At 44.4% G+C, this 19,577-nt stretch overlaps 1 protein-coding gene across 4 annotated transcripts in view; it reads left to right on the forward strand.

Annotated features, from left to right (window-relative positions):
• Positions 1-7,823, forward strand: part of MORC2 (MORC family CW-type zinc finger 2) — a 40,805-nt gene extending 32,982 nt beyond the window's left edge. The window contains exons 19-27 of one of the 4 annotated variants that reach the window (XM_086682053.1): positions 29-409; positions 917-1,048; positions 1,495-1,549; positions 1,970-2,111; positions 2,238-2,480; positions 2,568-2,661; positions 6,100-6,288; positions 6,382-6,474; positions 7,547-7,823. In XM_086682053.1, coding sequence (XP_086538179.1) covers positions 29-409; positions 917-1,048; positions 1,495-1,549; positions 1,970-2,111; positions 2,238-2,480; positions 2,568-2,661; positions 6,100-6,288; positions 6,382-6,474; positions 7,547-7,615 — 1,398 coding nt within the window. In that variant the 3' untranslated portion in view covers positions 7,616-7,823. The remainder of the gene's footprint in view (positions 1-28; positions 410-916; positions 1,049-1,494; positions 1,550-1,969; positions 2,112-2,237; positions 2,481-2,567; positions 2,662-6,099; positions 6,289-6,381; positions 6,475-7,546) is intronic. The other 3 variants (XM_086682054.1, XM_025933347.2, XM_025933348.2) reach the window with 3 other exon arrangements.
• Positions 7,824-19,577: the final 11,754 nt, after the last annotated feature.

Below are 19,577 nucleotides of genomic sequence, written 5' to 3' on the forward strand. Positions count from 1 at the left end.
GTTCTCACTTTCTCTGGATCTTTTTTAGGAACCTGCACGTAGACCTCAGCGACCTCGATCACCTCCTTTACCTGCTGTCATCAAGAATGCCCCAAGCAGGCCCCCTTCTTTGCAAGCTCCCAGGCCAGCCAGCCAGCCCCGAAAGGCTGCTGTCATCAACACCACCCCAAAGCCTCCTGTCCTGGCAGCCCGGGAGGAGGCCAGTACATCCAGGCTTCTCCAACCACCGGAGGCACCCCGGAAGCCTGCTAACACGCCGGTCAAGACTGCATCCCGGCCCACCCCCATGGTGCAGCCACTATCACCATCTCTGCTGCCCAACTCCAAGAGCCCTCGGGAGGTCCCTGCTCCCAGAGCAATCAAGACTCCAGTGGTCAAGAAGCCAGAGCCACCCAGTAAACTCTCCCCAGTGAGATGCTTTTCCAACCTGAACCTACCTTCAGTGGTGTAGGAGTGGAATCAGGCTGTGTCAAAGCTGTACTGGGGGAGCTTTCTGTTGCCCTTCAGGAGGAGTCTAAATAATTGAAGGGAGTTCTTCACTGCTCCCTTTGAATATTGGTCTGCCATAAATTTGAGTCACTTCCATCAGCTTCTATGCCGTGGGCATAGGTTGGCAGCCTGGTGGCAGCATTGGTGGGCCGCAGCAGATGGTCAGTATGTTTCAGGGACATCACACCTGGCTGGCCAGGCAGGCTAAGAGAGAAGTGAACTGAGAGGCTCCCCCTACGGCAGCTTTGAGCAAAGGTCCTCATGGCCACAGGGACTAGGAGGTTGCTGTGTACTGAGTAATGTCAGGGAAGCTTCAGCCCTGGGGGTACTGAGAAGCATACAAGTAGAACAGCTTTAGGCCAGATGAAATCTTCCTGCACCTCAAGGGCTGACAGGGCCCCTCACATTCCCTCTCCTGTTGCTGTAGACCACTCCTAGTCGGAAGCGGACTCTTGGGGTTTCTGACGAGGAAGAAGCTGAGGAAGAGGCTGAGAGGAGGAAAGAGAGGTCTAAGCGGGGCAAGTTTGCTGTGAAGGAGGAAAAGAAGGACTTGAATGAGGTAGGTGGTCCCATGTGAGGTTAGAGCCTCCTTCCCTAGGGTTGCAGTCTGCACCAGCTCTGTTTCTGTTTTGTGACCTCAGCCTTCCAGAAACCCAGTTCATCTCTGTAGGACTCTTAGTTATGCAGATGATTTAGAAACATGGTGTCAGGTAGGCTTCTGAGTGAGACTGGCTTCTGGCTCTAATCACAGGCTGGAGATCACATACAGATGAGGAAGGCTTGAAACCCTTTGCTTCCCTGTGTCTGTGATTTTCTGTCCTTTGTGTGTTATCTTGTTTATACAAGGTAGATGATTTAGAGAACAGCTCTTGGTGAGGCATGGAGATTTAAACAGCCATATAATGCAGTATGAAGTGATAGCTGATGACCCTGGGTGGTCAATCATGCAAAAATCTGCTCTTCAGGGGCATTGGGGATGCCTCTAACAGACTGTTCTCCTTGCAGCTCTCGGACAGTGCTGGGGAAGAGGATCCAGCTGACCTTAAGAGGGCTCAGAAAGGTGAGTTTGGGGAGGTTCCTGGCAGCCTGTGGGGGAAGGGGGTATTCGGACCCCTCGGCCAGCAACAGCTTATCTTAAAGACTCTTGGAGGCTTTCCTGGCTCTGAGCTTTTGTGCAGCAATCATTCCAAGTCTGATCCCAAGAAGAAGTCTGAAGAGAACACACCCTTATGTGTATTTTTAGCACAAATTTCTTGGCTTGCACCTCTAGCAGTCACTCATCCTGCTGCTCTTTGGTACCTTCATGGTAGATGGGGAAGGAGACTAGGGTGGCTGGGCTGCATGTTCCTGGAAAAGTGCAGGGCAAGCATCTAGGGGATTCTTGTCCCTGCAAATCCTGGGGCTGCCTCTGTCAAGGTGACCCTGGCTGAGTGGGGGAGTCTATAGTTTTCTGACACTCACTCCATCCTCATTGTCTCAGATAAAGGGTTGCACGTGGAGGTGCGTGTGAACAGGGAGTGGTACACGGGCCGTGTCACAGCTGTGGAGGTGGGCAAGCATGTGGTGCGGTGGAAGGTGAAGTTTGACTACGTGCCCACAGACACCACTCCGAGAGACCGCTGGTAATGCCCCTTTCCAGAGGCTGACAAAATTGGCCAGGTGGGGGGGTGGGTGTGTCCCTAGCTTCCCTGCAGACAGCCCATCCTGGGAGTCTGGGACACACATAATAAATGCTATGTGCCTCCTAGGGTGGAGAAAGGCAGTGAGGATGTGCGGCTGATGAAACCTCCTTCTCCAGAGTACCAGAGCCCTGACACTCAGCAGGAGGGTGGGGAGGAGGAGGAAGAGGAGGAGGAAGAGGAGGTGGTGGTGGCCCAGCAGGCTGTAGCCATGGCAGAGCCCTCCACTTCTGACTGCATCCGCATAGAGCCTGACACCACCGCCCCCAGCACCAACCACGAGACCATTGACCTGCTCGTTCAGATCCTCCGGTGCGTGTGTCTTCCCGCTCGGGCTAGCAGTGGCTCTCCACCTTGTTCTTGCTGTTCTGAATTCCTGTCCCCGCTTTCTTTTTTTAGGAATTGTTTACGGTACTTCCTGCCTCCAAGTTTCCCCATCTCCAAGAAGGAGCTGAGTGTTATGAATTCAGATGAGCTAATATCATTTCCTCTGGTGAGTCTGGCCTAATCTTTGGGGTGTTTTGTTTTTTTTTTTAACTGCACATGCCCCTGCCCCTTTGTGCTTGTGATTACAGGCTCTCAGCTGTGTTCCCACCCCCCAGCCAGTACCCCCCCTTTTTTTTTTTTTTTTGCTAAAAGGAATAGGAGACTTACTGTAGAAAAAGAAGCAGCTTAGCTGGATATGATTGTGGTGTGCAGAAGCCGACCACACCCTACCATAAGATGCTGGGGCTGAATCCTCATGGATAGAAGCCTAGTTTCACATTTTACAATGAATATGTCCTTTTTCCTCTATCCTGGCAGATGGAGTAAACTTGTCCCAAGCAATAGTGAAGAACTTAGGTTCAAAGTACCTAAAAGTTGACTCTTAGAGGAAGGTAGAGATGTGTGGAAGCAAGCACTGGGTGGTGGTATGCTGTTGTGTCACAGGCCCTCTGCTGGACCTTTTAATGAGCAACAAAAGAGAGTGCTGCCTACAGGGGACTAAAGATTTAGTAGAGACTGAATTTTTACCAGGTAGCTGGACAAGAGACCAATGAGAGCAGTCAGTGCTGTGGAAGCAGGTAGTTGGCCTGTGGCAGCCTTGGGGAAGGAGAGACCAGCAGCCTGAAGAAGATGTGGATTTCTGCAAGTGCCTGTGTAAGTGATGGGCAAGGTTTGAGGCAGGGGAACTTTTGTGAGTGAGGTGTCAGAGGAATGAAAGTTCCCAAGTCAAGGCAGCAGGCATGTGGTGAGCATTTAGGGAAGAAGAGGGCCTGAGAGCCAAGTTATGGTGTGTCTTGAATGTCTGATCTTAGCTATAGTAGTTTAAACCTTGTGTGAAGTGGAGGGCCAGCAAAAGTTTGGAGCTTGGGGGTGTTGTTAGTCTGAACCTGGTCTAGGGGAGGGGTCAAAAAATTTTTCTGTAGAGGGCCAGTTAGCAAATATTTTCAGCTTTGTGGGTCTTAGAGTCTCTGTGGCGACTATTCCACTATTAGAGCGTGAAAGCTGCAGATTATTTTTAAGGAATGGATGTGGTTGTGCTTCAGTAAAGCTTTATTTATAAAAATAGGCAGCTGATTTGGCCTGGGGCTCTAGTTTACTGACCCTGTCCTAAGAGGATACCTCTAGTGGCAGATTGTTTGGGTGGATGGAAGATGCAAGGGCAAGGGGGCAGGTCCAGTCGTGAAAGGTCAGAGATGAGGGAACGGGAACAGGAACAAGAGTGGTGAAAGTGGACTGGCCAGTAAAAGGTCTGTGTCAGAAGTTGTTGACAGCAAGCAACTGATGGGGGAGGAGGCAGAGGCCACATGCTTCCCTGTGTCTCAGGCCTGTGGGAAATGATGACAAAGCTATTAACTGGAGAGAAAACAGAGGGTGAGGGTAAGAGAGGTGATGAATTGTGATTTGTGTTGGGCTGGAAGCACTGGCACCTACAGTTCTGGTGATGTCCATTGGGCAGGTGGAGACTGGGGACTCTCAGTCCAAGTTCTCAACTTGGAGGGGCAGGAAGGCCAGGGCTGCAGATGGGATCTGTGAGTTGTCTACATCAAATGGGATAGATATCTTTATGGTTGGAATAGTTTAAGTTTTCAGGGAGGAGTTTCTAGAAAATAGAACTAGAATCAAAACTGCAGGGCTAGTATATTCAAGATGTCAGGCCCACATGTGGCAGGTATGTGCTTGAGGAAAGAGATGGGGATTTTAACCTCCATTAGACAGTGAGGTTAGGAGTTGAAGAAACAGGCTCAGAGAGGTAGAGTCTGTTGTAATAGAGCCCAGATTTGACTCCAGGTGCTTCTTTAGGACAAGGGTCTTGCCCTTCTCCCAGTGCTGCCTTGCTTCCCTGTCAGATGAGAAGGCAGGTGCAAGCTAAGGAAGCTAGAGGATGGCAGAGCTCATGGCAGCTTCCCAGAAAGCTCCGTACCTCAACTCTTGACCTTGTTGAGGCTGCAGGTGCTGTCTGAAAGTTCCAGGAAAAAAAACGCTGATAGGCTGGCTAGGATGGCCTGGCATCCTGTCAGTCAGATTTGTTGCTTTTGGCTTAAGGTTGTTGCCAGACTCAGAGCAAACTCTGGGTGCAGTGGGATCTCTGCTGCTCAGACCGTAAACACAGCCAGAAGCATCTGAGCAATGCTTGTAAAAGGAGGTATACCACCAAGGCATCAACTTTATAGTCTGCTGACCAGAATGTGTAAAATAAGTCAAACTGGTTTTTTTTAATGTCACGGACAAAACAGTCTAATGGTCATTATGTTCTTGTCTGTCTGTAAAAGATCATCCTTTTTCCCTTCATGCTGGACTAGGAGTTCCATAAAGCCATCCGAAGGTCTCGCAAATGTTAGATTCATATATATGAATATATATGAATATATGAATATATATGTTTAAAATAATATAACCATGCAAATCTGTGATAGAAAGTTAAAGAGATAAATGAACACAGATCATGGGCTCAAAACATCATATAATTAAAGTTTTAATACTTTGGAGCCTGCTTGAACACTTAATTTGTGCTGCCAAGGTAATTATTTTCTACACAGAACTTGAAATTTCTCTTGCCATTTTGGTTTAATAGGATAATATTCTAAAATTGTAAGGTAAGTACTTGTAGCAAAATAGTTTTTAAAAACAGCAGTAAGGAACTGCTAAATGCCATATAGCTCGTACATAGAAGCATGTAAATGCAGGAGTTGATATTACCGCAATGGTCACTCAGGACCACTCATTTTCATCAAAATGGTTTTATCGTTCTCATTGGTGACTTATGAGTAAGTTATGTTATAAATTTGAATTTTAAAAATAAACGTCAAGAGCTCCTGCTCAAATTTTTTAATGAGATTCCATGTAACATTGCTTTTGAAGCAAGTTTTCTGCTACCTTTTAAAAGTTTGAAAAGCCTCATGTCTAGAGAAACTGCTAGTTAACATCATTTCCCCACACGTTGGAAGTTTCAGGTACTCAGGAAAGATAGTAAAAGCTCTGATCCTGCTTATATATTATACAAATCTGAGGTATCTGCTATTGGTGGGTGCTTGATAAATGTTTCTGGAACAGGATTTTTGGTTCTGACATTGTGGGATGTGACTTGGAATGGACTGCTGAAAGGGCTGTGGTGAAGTTAGATGTGATTGAGCTGGGAGGGAGACTCATCTTTTTTGTCCTAACTGGAGTGGAAGAATCTTGCCTCACATTTCCTGACGGCTTGCTGTCTGCCAAGGCATTTTGCTGAGTGCTTCACATGAGTAATCTCATCTCCATCCTCATGGCAGCCCCACGAGATGGGCATCGGGTCTTCCACTCTGGAACTAAAGAGCCCACTTGTCCCTTATATGGATATCCCTTCACACATCCTTGTGCTGAGCTAGTTGGGGATACTAGTGCCTATCTAGAGGGGCCCTGGGGACCCCTGTAAGCCCATGCACTCACTCTCTGGGTTTCTTCCCTACAGAAAGAGTACTTCAAGCAGTATGAAGTGGGGCTCCAGAATCTGTGCCATTCCTACCAGAGCCGTGCTGACTCACGGGCCAAGGCCTCTGAGGAGAGCCTGCGCACTTCTGAGAGAAAGCTCCGAGAGACAGAGGAGAAGTTGCAGAAGCTGAGGACCAACATCGTGGCGCTCCTGCAAAAGGTGCAGGAGGTGAGCCAGGCAGCCCTCTCATTGCAGCTGGACCACCTGGTGTCTCAGGGAGGGGGGCCTGGGCACCTCCTGCTCCCTTCTCCCCACTCACAGGAATCTGTGGTTTCAACCCTGGCTGCACAGCATCCTGACCAAGAGGGCTGGAGGTGGTGCGGCTGCCTGGGCCTCATCCCAGCCAGACCCACGGTATCAGATTTTTGCCCTTGTTTAGATCTTCTGATTTATAGCCTGGTTTGAAAATCCTCCACGCCATGAAACAAAGATGTTCTCACTGTTCCAGATGACGCCCAGATGGGATTGGGTTGCCTAGAAGTGGGGAATACCCCTAGAGGGTCTCAGTCCTTCATCCAGGCAGTGAAAACTGAGGACATGGCTCTGTGTCTCTCTTGTGGATACCGGGTGAACCAGATAGGCAAGATAAAGGTCCCTATCCTCATGGCCCAACAGTGGTAAAGGACACAGAATATTGATTATGGGAAGTCCTGTGAAGTAAATACAAGAGAAGAAAAACAGGGAGGCCACTTTACTAGGGTGTTCAGGGATGGCCTGAGAAAGGGGTATTAATATTTGAGCTGAGAGTAGAATCAGTCATACAAGATTGGCTGTGTGAGTGCTTTAGGCAGATGTAAGAGTAGGACCTGAGGCCCAGGGCAGGGAGTTGTGGGCCATAGGAGAAGAGGCAGGGCTTGTACAAGGTGGGATGTCCCTGGAGGGTTGTGGCACAATCCAGTTTGCAACCCAAGACATTTACTCTGTTGGTTGTAGGAAGGCCTGGAGTGGGGTGGAGGTTAGAACCCAGGACTTGGGTGGGAGATTTTGGTGGCCTGATTCTTGGTTGGTGACAGTGAGAAACACAGATTTGTATTATCTGAGGGAAAAAGGAAACGGGTGATTCTTCGGTTTGTCTTGAGTCCCTAGGTGAGGGAAGGTGGTAGCCTGTACTGAGATGGATGCAACCTGGGGTGGGTCGGTGCATTTGGCCTGTTTTGAATGTACTGATTCTTAGAAGCCTGCAACACATCTAAGGCAACCAGAAACCTGGGGTAGAGGCAGGGAAGTAGCAAGAAATCTGGGCGTCATCTGTGCATAGAGGATGGGGAGGGGGGGAGAATGACCAAGATGGGATAGGGCTGACAGGGCGGAGGGGGAAGAGGAGGGGACTCTGGGCTCAGGCTCCATGGGCTGCAAGAAGGATGGGGAGGTGGTGGGCCCCCTCACCGCTTTCAGGCCCCCAGCTGACTGCTCCCTTCTATTCCAGGACATAGACATCAACACAGATGATGAGCTGGATGCCTACATCGAGGACCTGATCACCAAGGGGGACTGAAGGGCTCGGAGCCAAAAACCAGCTCCTCTGCCCTTCAAGGCAGAGCCCTCGGGGGGCGGTGTTTTGTTCTTGGGTTGGTGGACTTACCTTGGTTTGATTCACATGAAACATTTGTGCTTTTGGAGGGAAAAATACTCTGATTCTTTGAATCTTCCTCCCTAAGTTTATAAATATTTATTTTTTAAAAGAAATAAGATGCTGCACCTGCTGTGAGACCATACATTTTTTTTGGTAACCATTGGGCAAAGAACAGAGAACTGGGATGCCAAGCTCCTTCTCTTGGCTCCTGGCTTCTCAAGATGTGGTAAATCCAGTGCCACCTGGAAGTCGGAGAGGCTTCAGGGGCAGGGCTGGTCTCTCCTAGAAGATGAACAGTGTTGGGATCTGAGGGGTGGGGGGACGGAAAGACCCTCCAGAGTGGTGCTTCTTCTGGGGGCTCTAATCTGGAAGACCTCTGGGGGTAGTGGGTCAGGATAGAGAAACAGCACTGAGCAGGTCCTGTCTCAGGTCAGGGACGTGAATGTCGGCCCATCCTGCTGTCAGTCATTATGGCTGTGGCATTGTCCAGACAGCTTGGGGAAGAAAGAGCCTCCCATTCACCCTCCCCATCTACCACTCAAGTTCTCCCTGTGGCAGTGATTTCTTTCAGTTAACTGTGGACAGTGATATATCCCACCGCAAAAATTTGAGTCCAGGTTGAGTAGTAGACAGATCTGACTCTGGTGGGTTGCACACTGAATGAATGTTTGAATTCCAAAGGATTCTTTTTGAGAAAGCCCCTTGTGACAGAACCCCTGGTGCTGATTTGGTGGTGACCTCCATCTGTGGGTTTGGCAGAGTCCGGAGAAAGCATGCTGCCTTAGATGGTGCTGGCTAATCTGGAGAACCTGCCGCTGCTGCTTTTACTGTTTTCCCCTGTACCTGGCCCCACCAGTCCCTGCTCTGGGCCAGACAGGAGAGGGGGTCACTGAGCCACAGGGACTCCAGAGGCAGCTCTTCAGGAAACACACCATGCCTTCCCTCCCTTCTAGTCAGGGCCTCACACAGCTGTGTCCCTCAGGCAACTTCTCAGGGTCAAAGACAAAGGCAAGAGTTGCTGAGTTTCTCTTTAGTGGTCATTGGAAAAATTTTGGTTTGATTTCCTCCAACTCTCTTCTGTCCTCTCTTTATCTGGGGACTTTGTGTTTTCTAGAGGCACGAGAGTTATGACTTGGTACCACTGATCTGTGATTCAAACCTTTCTTGGTGTGTTTCTGGCATCTACCTATCCCAGGTCAACAGTGGCCCACATGCCGCTCTGTGGAGTCTGCAAAAAACTGGGAGGCACTGGTGAGGGAAGTCTTTACCCATTTGTGTGTGGGCCCAGAAGCACCTGCAACTTGTGGGTTTGAGGCTTCCCCAAACCACATCCCTGGGGGGAGGGTTATTTAGGGAAATACCACTCAGAACCTGGCCTCTTCTTCCAGAAGATTCTCTGAATCTTGGGGTTTGTTGAGCTGGTGATTCCTCTCCCATCCAGTTCTCTCTCATCATCCCAGGCAGCATGTGGTTCATTTTTGTCCCCAAACCTACTGTTTTAATCTAAAAGGAAGTTGGTTCTGCATTTTTACCATAGGATAATAGATAATACCCAAGTTTTTTATTTACACACCTGTAATCAAAATGCAATACTATAAAACTTGGTGAGACTCCTGAACTCAGTCTGTTTTCTTCTCTTAGTAAAATTCAGCACCTTATTTCCTCTTCATTCTTTCTGCTACTATGGCTTTAAACTGTCTTCACATTCTTCCTCATCACCATCTTCCTTTTTCTGTCTTCACCCTCCTTAACATCCACAGAAACAGAAATGCTGAATTTCTTAAACATTTTAGCGTGAAATTCTCAATGTATGCACTTTGCTTTTTTTTTTTTTTTTTTTTTTTAATTTTAGCACAAGCAGGGGAGAGGGGCAGAGGGAAAGTGAGAAAGGATCAAGCAGACATAGGACTCGATCCCATGATCCTGTGATCGTGACCTGAGCCAAAATCTAGAGTTGGATACGCAAGCTGCTCGACTGACTAAGCCACCCAGGCACACCCCACCCCCTCCACATCCACTTTGGTGTTTATATCCAATCACAGCTGTACTGAATGCAGCCTGTTTCCCAGACGGAGCTCCTGTCATTCTGGGTGGGAAGATAAAATGCAGTGTCTCTCCCCTTTCCTGTCATAGGACCTGCTTGGGATTGTCTGAGGACTTGGGAGGAGGGTGTGGTCTGGATGATCTGTGGCAGGAAAAGTCCATAGCACACAGCTGCAAAAAGGTGAATGTACAGCATCACTGTTTTTAAGGAATGGGAGCAATGGGGACTTTAAGTGACACATGCATACAGTAAAACTTAAAATAGTACAAAAATTTCAAACAGTACAAAATGCTACACTATGAAAAGCAAGGCTCCCTTTCACTCTTGATCCCTGAAAAGAATATTCATGCTGAGCATACAAATATACATCCACTCTGTTCTGTTTCTGCCTGTTTCCCACTCAATGTATCTTGGAACCTGTTTCAAAATAGCCCATATGGGTCTTTTTTCTTTAGAACAACCTCATAGCACTTCATTGTCTTGGATGTACTGTCATTTAAGAGTCTTCTACTTACAAACATTTGGGTTAACATTTATGGAAAATGGTATGATGAGTGTGTGTGTGTGTGTTCATTAATTCAGATCCATATGTATGCATGGTAAATTCCAAAGAGAAGTGGCTGTGTCAAATGGTAGATATTAATATTACAAATATTAAGATACAGTCCAGAAAAACCCCCAGTTTTAACTCCTACCAACAGTATTCCCCACCCACCCTGCCTATACTTATCAGTATGCAGTCTCTTGCATCCTGTACTAATGTGAAAGGTGAAAAGTGAGGTATTTTTGAATTGATTTGAACTAATTTAAGATTGAGCATCTTCATTGGTCAGTTGTGTCTCTGATGCAGGGCTGTAGTTCTGAATCTGGGTTAGGGACTCTACAAAAGAGCTTACAAAAAAAGATGAAAAACCAAGGAGTGAAGTCCTCAGGAAAAGGTTCACCTTGTATGATCCCTTCACACCCTAAGTGTCCCATGGATTTAGGATTAAAACCCCCCACTTTAGGATCAATACCATATTACCTACTAATAGTATTACTAGGTCAGGACAAGGGTTTGATATGTTTGTTTACTCAAGGAAGGCATGAGTTAATAGGTTGAGAAAAACTTTTTTATATCTATCTGAGTAATACTATTTTTTGGCTGTTCTTGTTGGGTCCAGTTCCCCATGTCTACATGACCGCTTTTCAAATGTGGTTCAAGCAGTGGTAGCCAAGAATTCATAGCTCTAAGGGTCAATTAGTGATAAGACTGAGAAAGCTCAAATTTCTTTGCCATTTACATATTCTGTGTACTCTTGTATTCTACAAGTGTTGACTGGAGTGGGCAGTGCTTCTTCAGTACTTGTCCCTGTTGGAAGGTGTTCTCGAGCTGGGCCAGACTGTAAGGGACCTGTTGCTGGGTGGTCACCAAGGTGCCTGAAACATCCCTCAGAATTCCACTGGAGGGTTCTGGCCTTTTTTGGAGATGGAAGCTTTCTTTGGATGATCACATTGCTTTTGTTTCCCTGAATGGGTCAATGGCCAGCTTGGTTATGAAAGGCAAGAGCTCCAAGGAACATGCTTTCTCTGCTGCCCTGTTTGAGGCTGCAGACTATTCTCTGCCTGTTCTCAGCACAAATAGGGTCATCCTCCAGTGAGCAAGAAAAAGACTGGGCAGAGGAAGTGCCTGGCAAGGCACATCTCACTCAGCAATGAGCCAAAATATTGATGAGTCTGTGGCCTTTTTCATTTGGAAACTTGGCAATGTGCCAGGCCTAATTAGGGCTCCTGGTGGATCCTGTAGAAATTCTACCAGCTCACAAGGCCTGAGACAAATCACTGCCCATCCTGGCTTATTTAGCCTCAAGGCTAGTTTTCTACCTGAAAGTTATTCAGAGGCACATTATAGATAGCCACTAATCTGGTGCTGGTCTGACTGAAGTTAGAATGGGGGTCCAAAGCCCTTGTTGCCCTGACCCCGAGTTTTTGTGTCCAAGATTCACTGGTCCCTACCTGCTACCTACCTCTAGGCATTCCACTGCTTACTGAGTGCCCCTAACCCATAGCTATCCTCATGGCCTAAACTATTTGGCCTGTTTCAGTATATCCTAAGGGTGAGGAGGGGCAGGGCTTCCATCCAGCCTCCTTTGGGCCTGCCCTTCAGGTTTCGTATGGTATGTTCTGGCGCTGATATTCTGGGTAGCTGCCAGCCAAGGCCTCACACCACTGGGGCAAACTTAGACCACTTGGTAGATGGGTCTGACAGACCTATCCTTTCCCCTTTGCTCTTTGGACTCGGCTGAGATGCTTCCATGAGACTTGGTGGGTCCACCTCCTTTCCAAGAAAGCTGTGACCAGCTCTAATCCACCACTTTAAATTTACTTTCCTTCCCTTTACATTTATGTTTTCCTCTAGTGAAGCTCTGGGCTCTCACTCCCCTCCCTAATGCCCCCATTTAAGACAGTCTGCCACTAACCGGGTTTGGGGCCCTGTGGTGGGAAGAGAACCCCTATTTGTTAGAAAGGAAAGCGTTTTTTCCTCTAAATCCTCTATCACAATACAACATGGGCTGGAGAGCAGGCTGCAGAACTGGCTGCAAATTCTTAACCCTGTCCAGAAGACGCGGCCGGGACCCAGCCGCAGCCCCAAACAAGCGCCGGCCTTCCAACCCGCCAACGTTTGTGGTCCGTCGAGGGCGCCCCTTCGCCTGTTCTCCAGACCCTCGAGGCTGGCACGTAACAGCGCCTGCGTGATGCAGCTGTCCAGCACGTGCGGCTGCGCCCGTGCACCCGTCTGAGACAAAACGAGCCTGCCTATGGGGTTGGAGCCCGGAGGCGCTCGGTGGGGGGCGGGGGGCGTGGAGGAAGCGTTGTGACCTTACGCAGATGTTCGAGGCTGGTCTCAGGGTCGAGATGTGGGGACCTCGCGGCACCACCGCAAGTATCCAAACTGGGGGCAAACAGGGTGGGAGGTATCGTCCCCAGGGGTTTCATATCCTAGGGCATGGGGGAAAGGCCTTGGGGATCCAATGGCCTGACCACAACCCAAGCAGAAAAGTGGTTATTTAATATTTTTTTAAATTCTGGCGCCTGCATATTAAGCCCGAGAGTAGATAAAAAAATTTTCCCTGGTTGTTTCTTTAACTTTTTAAAGCCACTGCAGAAAGCATTTTTTGCATAGATGACTTTGTGGTGTGGTGGTTTTATATCTGCAAGACGGAGGACCTGGAAAGGAAGCTGCATGTTTTACGTCTTAAAATAGCCATTTCCAGGTAATTTTCCTTGAAGGTCCAGCCTACTTGCCAGCCTGTTGGCCTCTCCCAGGACCTGAGACCTCTTGCACTTCACAACCATGGCCCATTTTCTACTGGTTTGTCTTAGCTTGGTAGAAGACTGTTACTTGGAAGGTAAACATTTTTAGGTTTTGGGGTTTCCTATCATGCTTAGGAAAACCTTTCCTCTTCCCTCCATCGCCATCCCTCAAACGTTCTCTTACTCTTTGTTGAAATACTAAAAAAAAATTTTTTGTCAATGTCTGCTCCCTGTGGGATACATTTTAGTTTAAGCAGTAAGGCAAGAGTCAAGCTTTGCTTCTTTTTCCAAATGGAAATTCACTATGCTCGCCCCATTAAGTGAACCATCTTGGTCATTATTTATATTCCACTATTAGATGGGCTTGAGATGCCCCTTAGACATGTCAGTGAAGACATCCTGTTGGACAGGTGGTTCTGGTGTGAGAGGTGAGGTCCTAGCTGAAACTAGAATTTTGAGCATCATCAGCATCTAGATGGATCAGTCTCCCCCCTACCCCCAACCTTTTAAAAAGACTTTTCCGGCTATTCTTAGAATTCATTCTGTTAAGTGAAATTTAAAATCATGTTACCCAATTTTTCCCATCCTTGCCAAAGAAAAAGTTCCATTGGGATTTAAATTATAACTGTATTAAATTTAGATGTAAGTTACGAGAAGGTTGACATTTTTATGACCTTAATTAAATATCCCCAGAGGATAAAAACTGGTTTTTCATTTGTTTGACTCTTTAGATCCCACGATAAGATTTTATAATTTCTTCATACAAGTTCTGTAACTTTCTCATTTTTCTAAGCGTTTTATAACTGTATTTATCAGTATTGTGAATGGGTTATTTTTTCCATCTCTATTCCTGAGTATTAATATAGAGAAGACCAAACAACTTATTTTCTATGTTATGAACTCTGGCAGTTTTAAAAATAAACTGTGTGCGTTTTTTTCTTTTTAATAGATGAAAGGTGCAAATTTGCCAGTGTGTCAGTTTAATTGCCATTTTGCTTTGGCTAGAACCTCTGACGCAATGCAACAGTGTTGAATAATTATCTGGGTCTTGTTTCTGATGGGATGGAAATCTACATTAGGGTTGAACAGAATATATATTGGCTGTTGGTTTTGGTGAATGGCCTTTAAAATGTGGAAAGAATTTCCATCTTGTTTTAACTTGGGGCTTCAGTGGTGGAGCCGTGGCTGCCAGTCCTACCTGAGTGGAGCACCAGGGGGCACTAGTTACATAGACTGCAATGTGGGTTAGGGGCACACAACTGTCAGGCACACAACCTGGACTGTATGTTTTTGGTGTCCTCCCCCCTTTAATAATTATTTTTATTAGACACTGAGTAGCTACAAAAGAATACTGTATTTATAAAATGTTTATATGGTAAGAATATGCAGTGTACACCTATCATCTTGGTTTTTTTTAAATACTTTTTTAATGTTTATTTATTTTTGAGAGACAGAGTGTGAGTGGGGATGGGCAGAGAGAGAGAGGGGGAGACACAGAATCTGAATAAGTCTCCAGGCTCTGAGCTGTCAGCACAGAGCCTCATGCAGGGTTTGAATCCATGAACTGTGAGATCATGACCTGAGCTAAAGTCAGACCCTTAACCAACTGAGCCACCCAGGTACCCCTCTGTCTAACTTATTTTAATAAATCCTTCCCTAGAGGCACCTAGGTGGTTCAGTTGGTTAAGTGTCTGACTCTTGATTTTGGCTCAGGTCATGATCTCACACTGATAGCACAGAGCCTGCTTGGGATTTTCTCTCTCCCTCCCTGTCTGCCTCTCCCCTGCTCATGATCTCTCTCAAAATAAATAAATAAACATTGAGGGAAAAAAATCTTTAAGTCATGAAGATACTGTTTTATATTATAGAGGCTTTATAGTTTTGTCTTTCACATATAGATCTTTAATCCACCTGGAATTGATTTTTGTTTTTGTTTTGTTTTGTTTTAATTTTTTTTAACATTTATTCATTTTTGAGAGACAGAGTGTGAGCAGAGTAGGGGGAGAGAGAAAGGGAGACACAGAATCCGAAGCGGGCTCCAGGCTCTGAGCCGTCAGCACAGGGCCTGATGCGGGGCTCGAACTCACGAGCTGTGAGATCATGACCTGAGCTGAAGTCAGATACCCAACCGACTGAGCCACCCAGGCGCCCCTGGAATTGATTTTTGTATATGGTTTGAGGTAGAGCTCTAATTCCTTCCTTCTTCCTGATTGTCCCTACATCCTTTAATGAAAAGTCTTATCTTTCTCCATTAATCTGCAGTGCTACCTCTCTTATATATCAAATGTTTAGATATGTATAAATCTGTTTCTGGATTTTTATTGTTACATTTGTCTCTTGTTTTTTCTATGCCAGTACCACACTGATTTAATTATTATCATTTTACAGTAAGTTTTTATAATTAGTATAGCCAGTTCTACCACTTTTTATGCTTCAAGAGTGTCTTGACTATTCTTGGCCCTTTGTATTTCCATATAAATTTTAGAATTATTTAAACTCCATAAGAAAACCTGTAGGGGTTTCACTGGAATTGATTGTATGTGATCAGTTTGAGAAAAATTGATATCTTTTTAAGTCTTCCAAACCATGAAGATGGTATTGGTGTCCATTAATTTAGATCCTCCTTTCTTTATATCTCTCAAGAAAGTATTATAATTTTCCCTTGAAAAGGTCTTACATTTCCTTGATTAGATGTATCCTAGATACCTGATGGGTTTTGATGCTACTGTAAATGATATTTTTAAAACTTCATTTGCTGATGGTTTGTTGCTAGCATATAAAAATGTAACTGATTTTCATGTTATTCTAATTTATCTTTAGATTCTTTTGAGTTTTCTATTACATATCATCTGTGAGCAATGATAATTTTGTCAATTCTCACATTTCATATATTTTTCTTGCCTTATTGCATTGGCTAGGGCTGCCAGTACAATGTTGAATGTAAAGGGTAAAAGCAGGTATTTTTTTGTTCTCTATCTCACAGACAAAGCTGTTTTTTTGTTTTTGTTTTTGTTTTGTTAGATACCATTCATCAGATTAAGGAAGTTTCCCTCTATTTCTATTTTAAAGTATTTTTTTCCCTTTTAAATATCATGGATGCATGTTGGATTCTATAAAGTGTTTTCTGCATCTATTGAGATGACCATGTCGTGTTCTCCTTTACTTTGTTAATGTGGTGAATTATATTTATTACTTTTTCATAGGGTAAACTAACCTTGCATTTCTGGAATAATGATTGTAAGTTTTCTATATTTCTAGACTTGTATATTGTTTTGAATTATAGATCATGTGACACCAGTTTGTAATTTTCCTCTATCCTACTGTCCTTGTTAGGTTTTGGTGACCAGATTATGCTAGTCTCAAGAAATGAGTTGGGGACTATTTCCTCTACTTTTGGGATAGTTTCTGTAAAGCTGGTTATTCCTAGGTCAGCTGTGTGTGGAGAATTTTGTGTATATATGTGAGAGGAGTTTTTTTTTTTTTAACTGATTTAACTTTTTTTTAATGATTGTAATACTACTCAGGTTTTTCTAATTTTTGAGTCATTTTAAAGTTATATTTTTCTAGAACCTTATCTCAGTTTTTAAAGTTACTGTTTTTTGTAGCGTCTGTATTTATGTATTCTTTTTATTTCAAATATTGTTTTTTGGGGTTCATCCATTTCCTCTCTCCTTCCTTCCCTTTCTCTGTCTTCCTTATCAGTAAAGTCTTGTCCATTTTAGTTTTTCAAAGAATCAACCTTAGCTTAAATGGTCCTCTCTGTTTGTTTTTTCTTTAATTTCTGATATTTATTTCCTTTGAGTTTGTCTTAATGTTCATTTTCTTAGATTGGATGGTTAGCTCATCATTTTTAGTCTTTCTTCTTTTACAACATGAGCTTTTAATGCTCTAAGCTTTTCTCTTAGTACTGCTTTACCTCTATCCTAAGTTTTGATATGTGGCATTTTAATGTTTAACTATTTTATAATTTCTGTTGTTTTCTTCTTTGGTCCACCAGTTATTTAAAAGTGTATTTCTTTTTTTTTTTTTTTAATTTTTTTTAATGTTTATTTATTTTTGAGACAGAGAGAGACAGAGCATGAACGGGGGAGGGTCAGAGAGAGAGAGGGAGACACAGAATCTGAAACACGCTCCAGGCTCTGAGCCGTCAGCACAGAGCCCGACGCAGGGCCCGAACTCACGAACCGTGAGATCATGACCTGAGCCAAAGTCGGACGCTTAACCAACTGAGCCACCCAGGCGCCCCTAAAAGTGTATTTCTTAATGCTCAAGAGTTTGGTCTGAGAATGTGGTCTGTATATTAGTCTTTTGAAATTTGCTGAGGCATTATGACTGGCCCAGATATGTGGTTAATATTAATAAATGTTCCATGTGCACTTTAAAACTATATATTCTGCTGTTATGTGTAATACCCCATGTGTGCCCATTACACCAAGTTTGTGAATTGTGTTGTTGGAAACCTTGCTGATATGCTATGTCTGAGCTCTCACTACACGGAGAGATATGTTAAAAAATCTTCCATTATGATTGTGGATTTATCTATTTCTCCTTGTGATTGTGTCCATTTATCTTGAGATGTTATTAGGTGTATAGGAGTTTTAGAACTTTATGAATTCTACCTTTTATCCTTATAAAGTGACCTTTTTATTTCTAGGAGTTGACATACAGAAATACATTTTTGCCTTAAAGCCTATCTTGTCTGTATATTTATGTTTTTAGTGTATTCTTGTGAATAGCATATGGCCAGATTTTTAAATTCTAGATATTTTTGTTCTTACTTGAAGATTTAATTTACTTAAATTTTCTGTATTATTGTTGCATCGATAATTGACTTATGTTTGTCTTATTTTAAAATTTTTATTCCACCTTATCTGCATTCCTTTTTCCTCTTTCTTCTTGCCTTTAGATTGAAAAAATTTCCCCCCACATACAATGTTCTCCTTTGTTTCATAAATGTTATTCTTCCTTTAGCCATTACTTTGTATATTTCACATAATAGTTAACTCATCAAAGTCTACTCAAGACTCTCAGTATTGTTTTAATAAGTTTTTATTAAAAGATTTATTTTCCTTTGGTTCCTGAAAGATATTTTCACTGGGAATACTGACATTATCCCCTCTACTTTGGAGATCTCACTTTGTCTTCTTTTTTTGTTTTTTAGAGTTTATTTATTTTGAGAGAGAGTGCGTGTAAGTGGGGGAGGGGCAGAGAGAGGAAGAGAGAGAATCCCAAACCACACTGACAGTGCAGAGCCCAATGTGGGGCTCAAACTCCTGAACCGTGAGATCGTGACCTGAGCCTAAGTCAGATGCTTAACTGACTGAGCCACCGAGGTGCCCCACTTTGTCTTCTTAACTAGGAAGTCAGCTCTAAGTCTGATTGGTGATCCTTGAAGGTAATTACCACTGCCCACCCCAAATCTGGCTGCTTTTAAGATTTTGTTGAGTCTTGCAAATTCACTATATTATACTTAGCTGTGAATGCTTATTTACCTGACTAGGATGTGTTGAGATTAACTCTGTATATTGGTGTTTCTCATGACTTCTTGGAAATTTTTTAGGTATTCAGTCTTTAAAGATTGCTTCTGCTCCATTTTGATTAGCGACATATGGGAACTTCTCACTTTATTCTCCATGTCTCTTTTATATTTTTCACTTCTTTGTGTCTTTATGTTGCATTCTGAATACTTTTTTAAAAAAATATTTGAGAGAGAGCACGCATGTGGAAGTGGGGAGGGGGCAGAGAGAGAATACCAAGCAGGCTCTGCGCTGTCAGCTCAGAGTTGGATGCAGAGCTCAAACTCACGAACAGTGAGATCGTGACCTGAGCTGCAATCAAGAGTTGGGCGCTCAACCGACTGAGCCACCCAGGCACCCCAGCATTCTGATACTTTATTTTTTTTTATTTTTAAAAAAAATTTTTTTTTTCAACGTTTATTTATTTTTGGGACAGAGAGAGACAGAGCATGAACAGGGGAGGGGCAGAGAGAGAGGGAGACACAGAATCCGAAACAGGCTCCAGGCTCTGAGCCATCAGCCCAGAGCCCGACGCGGGGCTCGAACTCACAGAGTGCGAGATTGTGACCTGGCTGAAGTCGGACGCTTAACCGACTGCGCCACCCAGGCGCCCCTCTGATACTTTCTTTAGGTCTTACTTCCATGTCACTAATATGCTCTTCAGTAGTGTAATCTGTTATAAAATTATTTTCAGTGATTTTTTTTCAATTTCTGGAAATTCCTTAGTTTATTTAAAAAAAATTTGAAATGTTTATTCGTTTTTTGAGAGAGCGAGGCTGAGCGTGAGTGGGGGAGGGGCAGAGAAAGAGGGAAACACAGAATCTGAAGCAGGCTCCAGGCTCTGAGCTGTCAGCACAGAGCCCGACATGGGGCTCTAACTCACTAACCTCAAGATCATGACCTAAGCTGAAGTCAGATGCTTAACCAACTGAGGCCACCACAGGTGCCCCTGTAAGTTCCTTTTATTTTTAAAAAATACCCTTCATTTTTAGGAATGAGAATTCTAGAAACCTATTTCTAGAAATATATT

This window comes from Puma concolor, chromosome D3 (assembly GCF_028749965.1).
Source record: "Puma concolor isolate L17-30 chromosome D3, mPumCon1.1.hap2, whole genome shotgun sequence".
Classification (NCBI taxonomy): domain Eukaryota; kingdom Metazoa; phylum Chordata; class Mammalia; order Carnivora; family Felidae; genus Puma; species Puma concolor.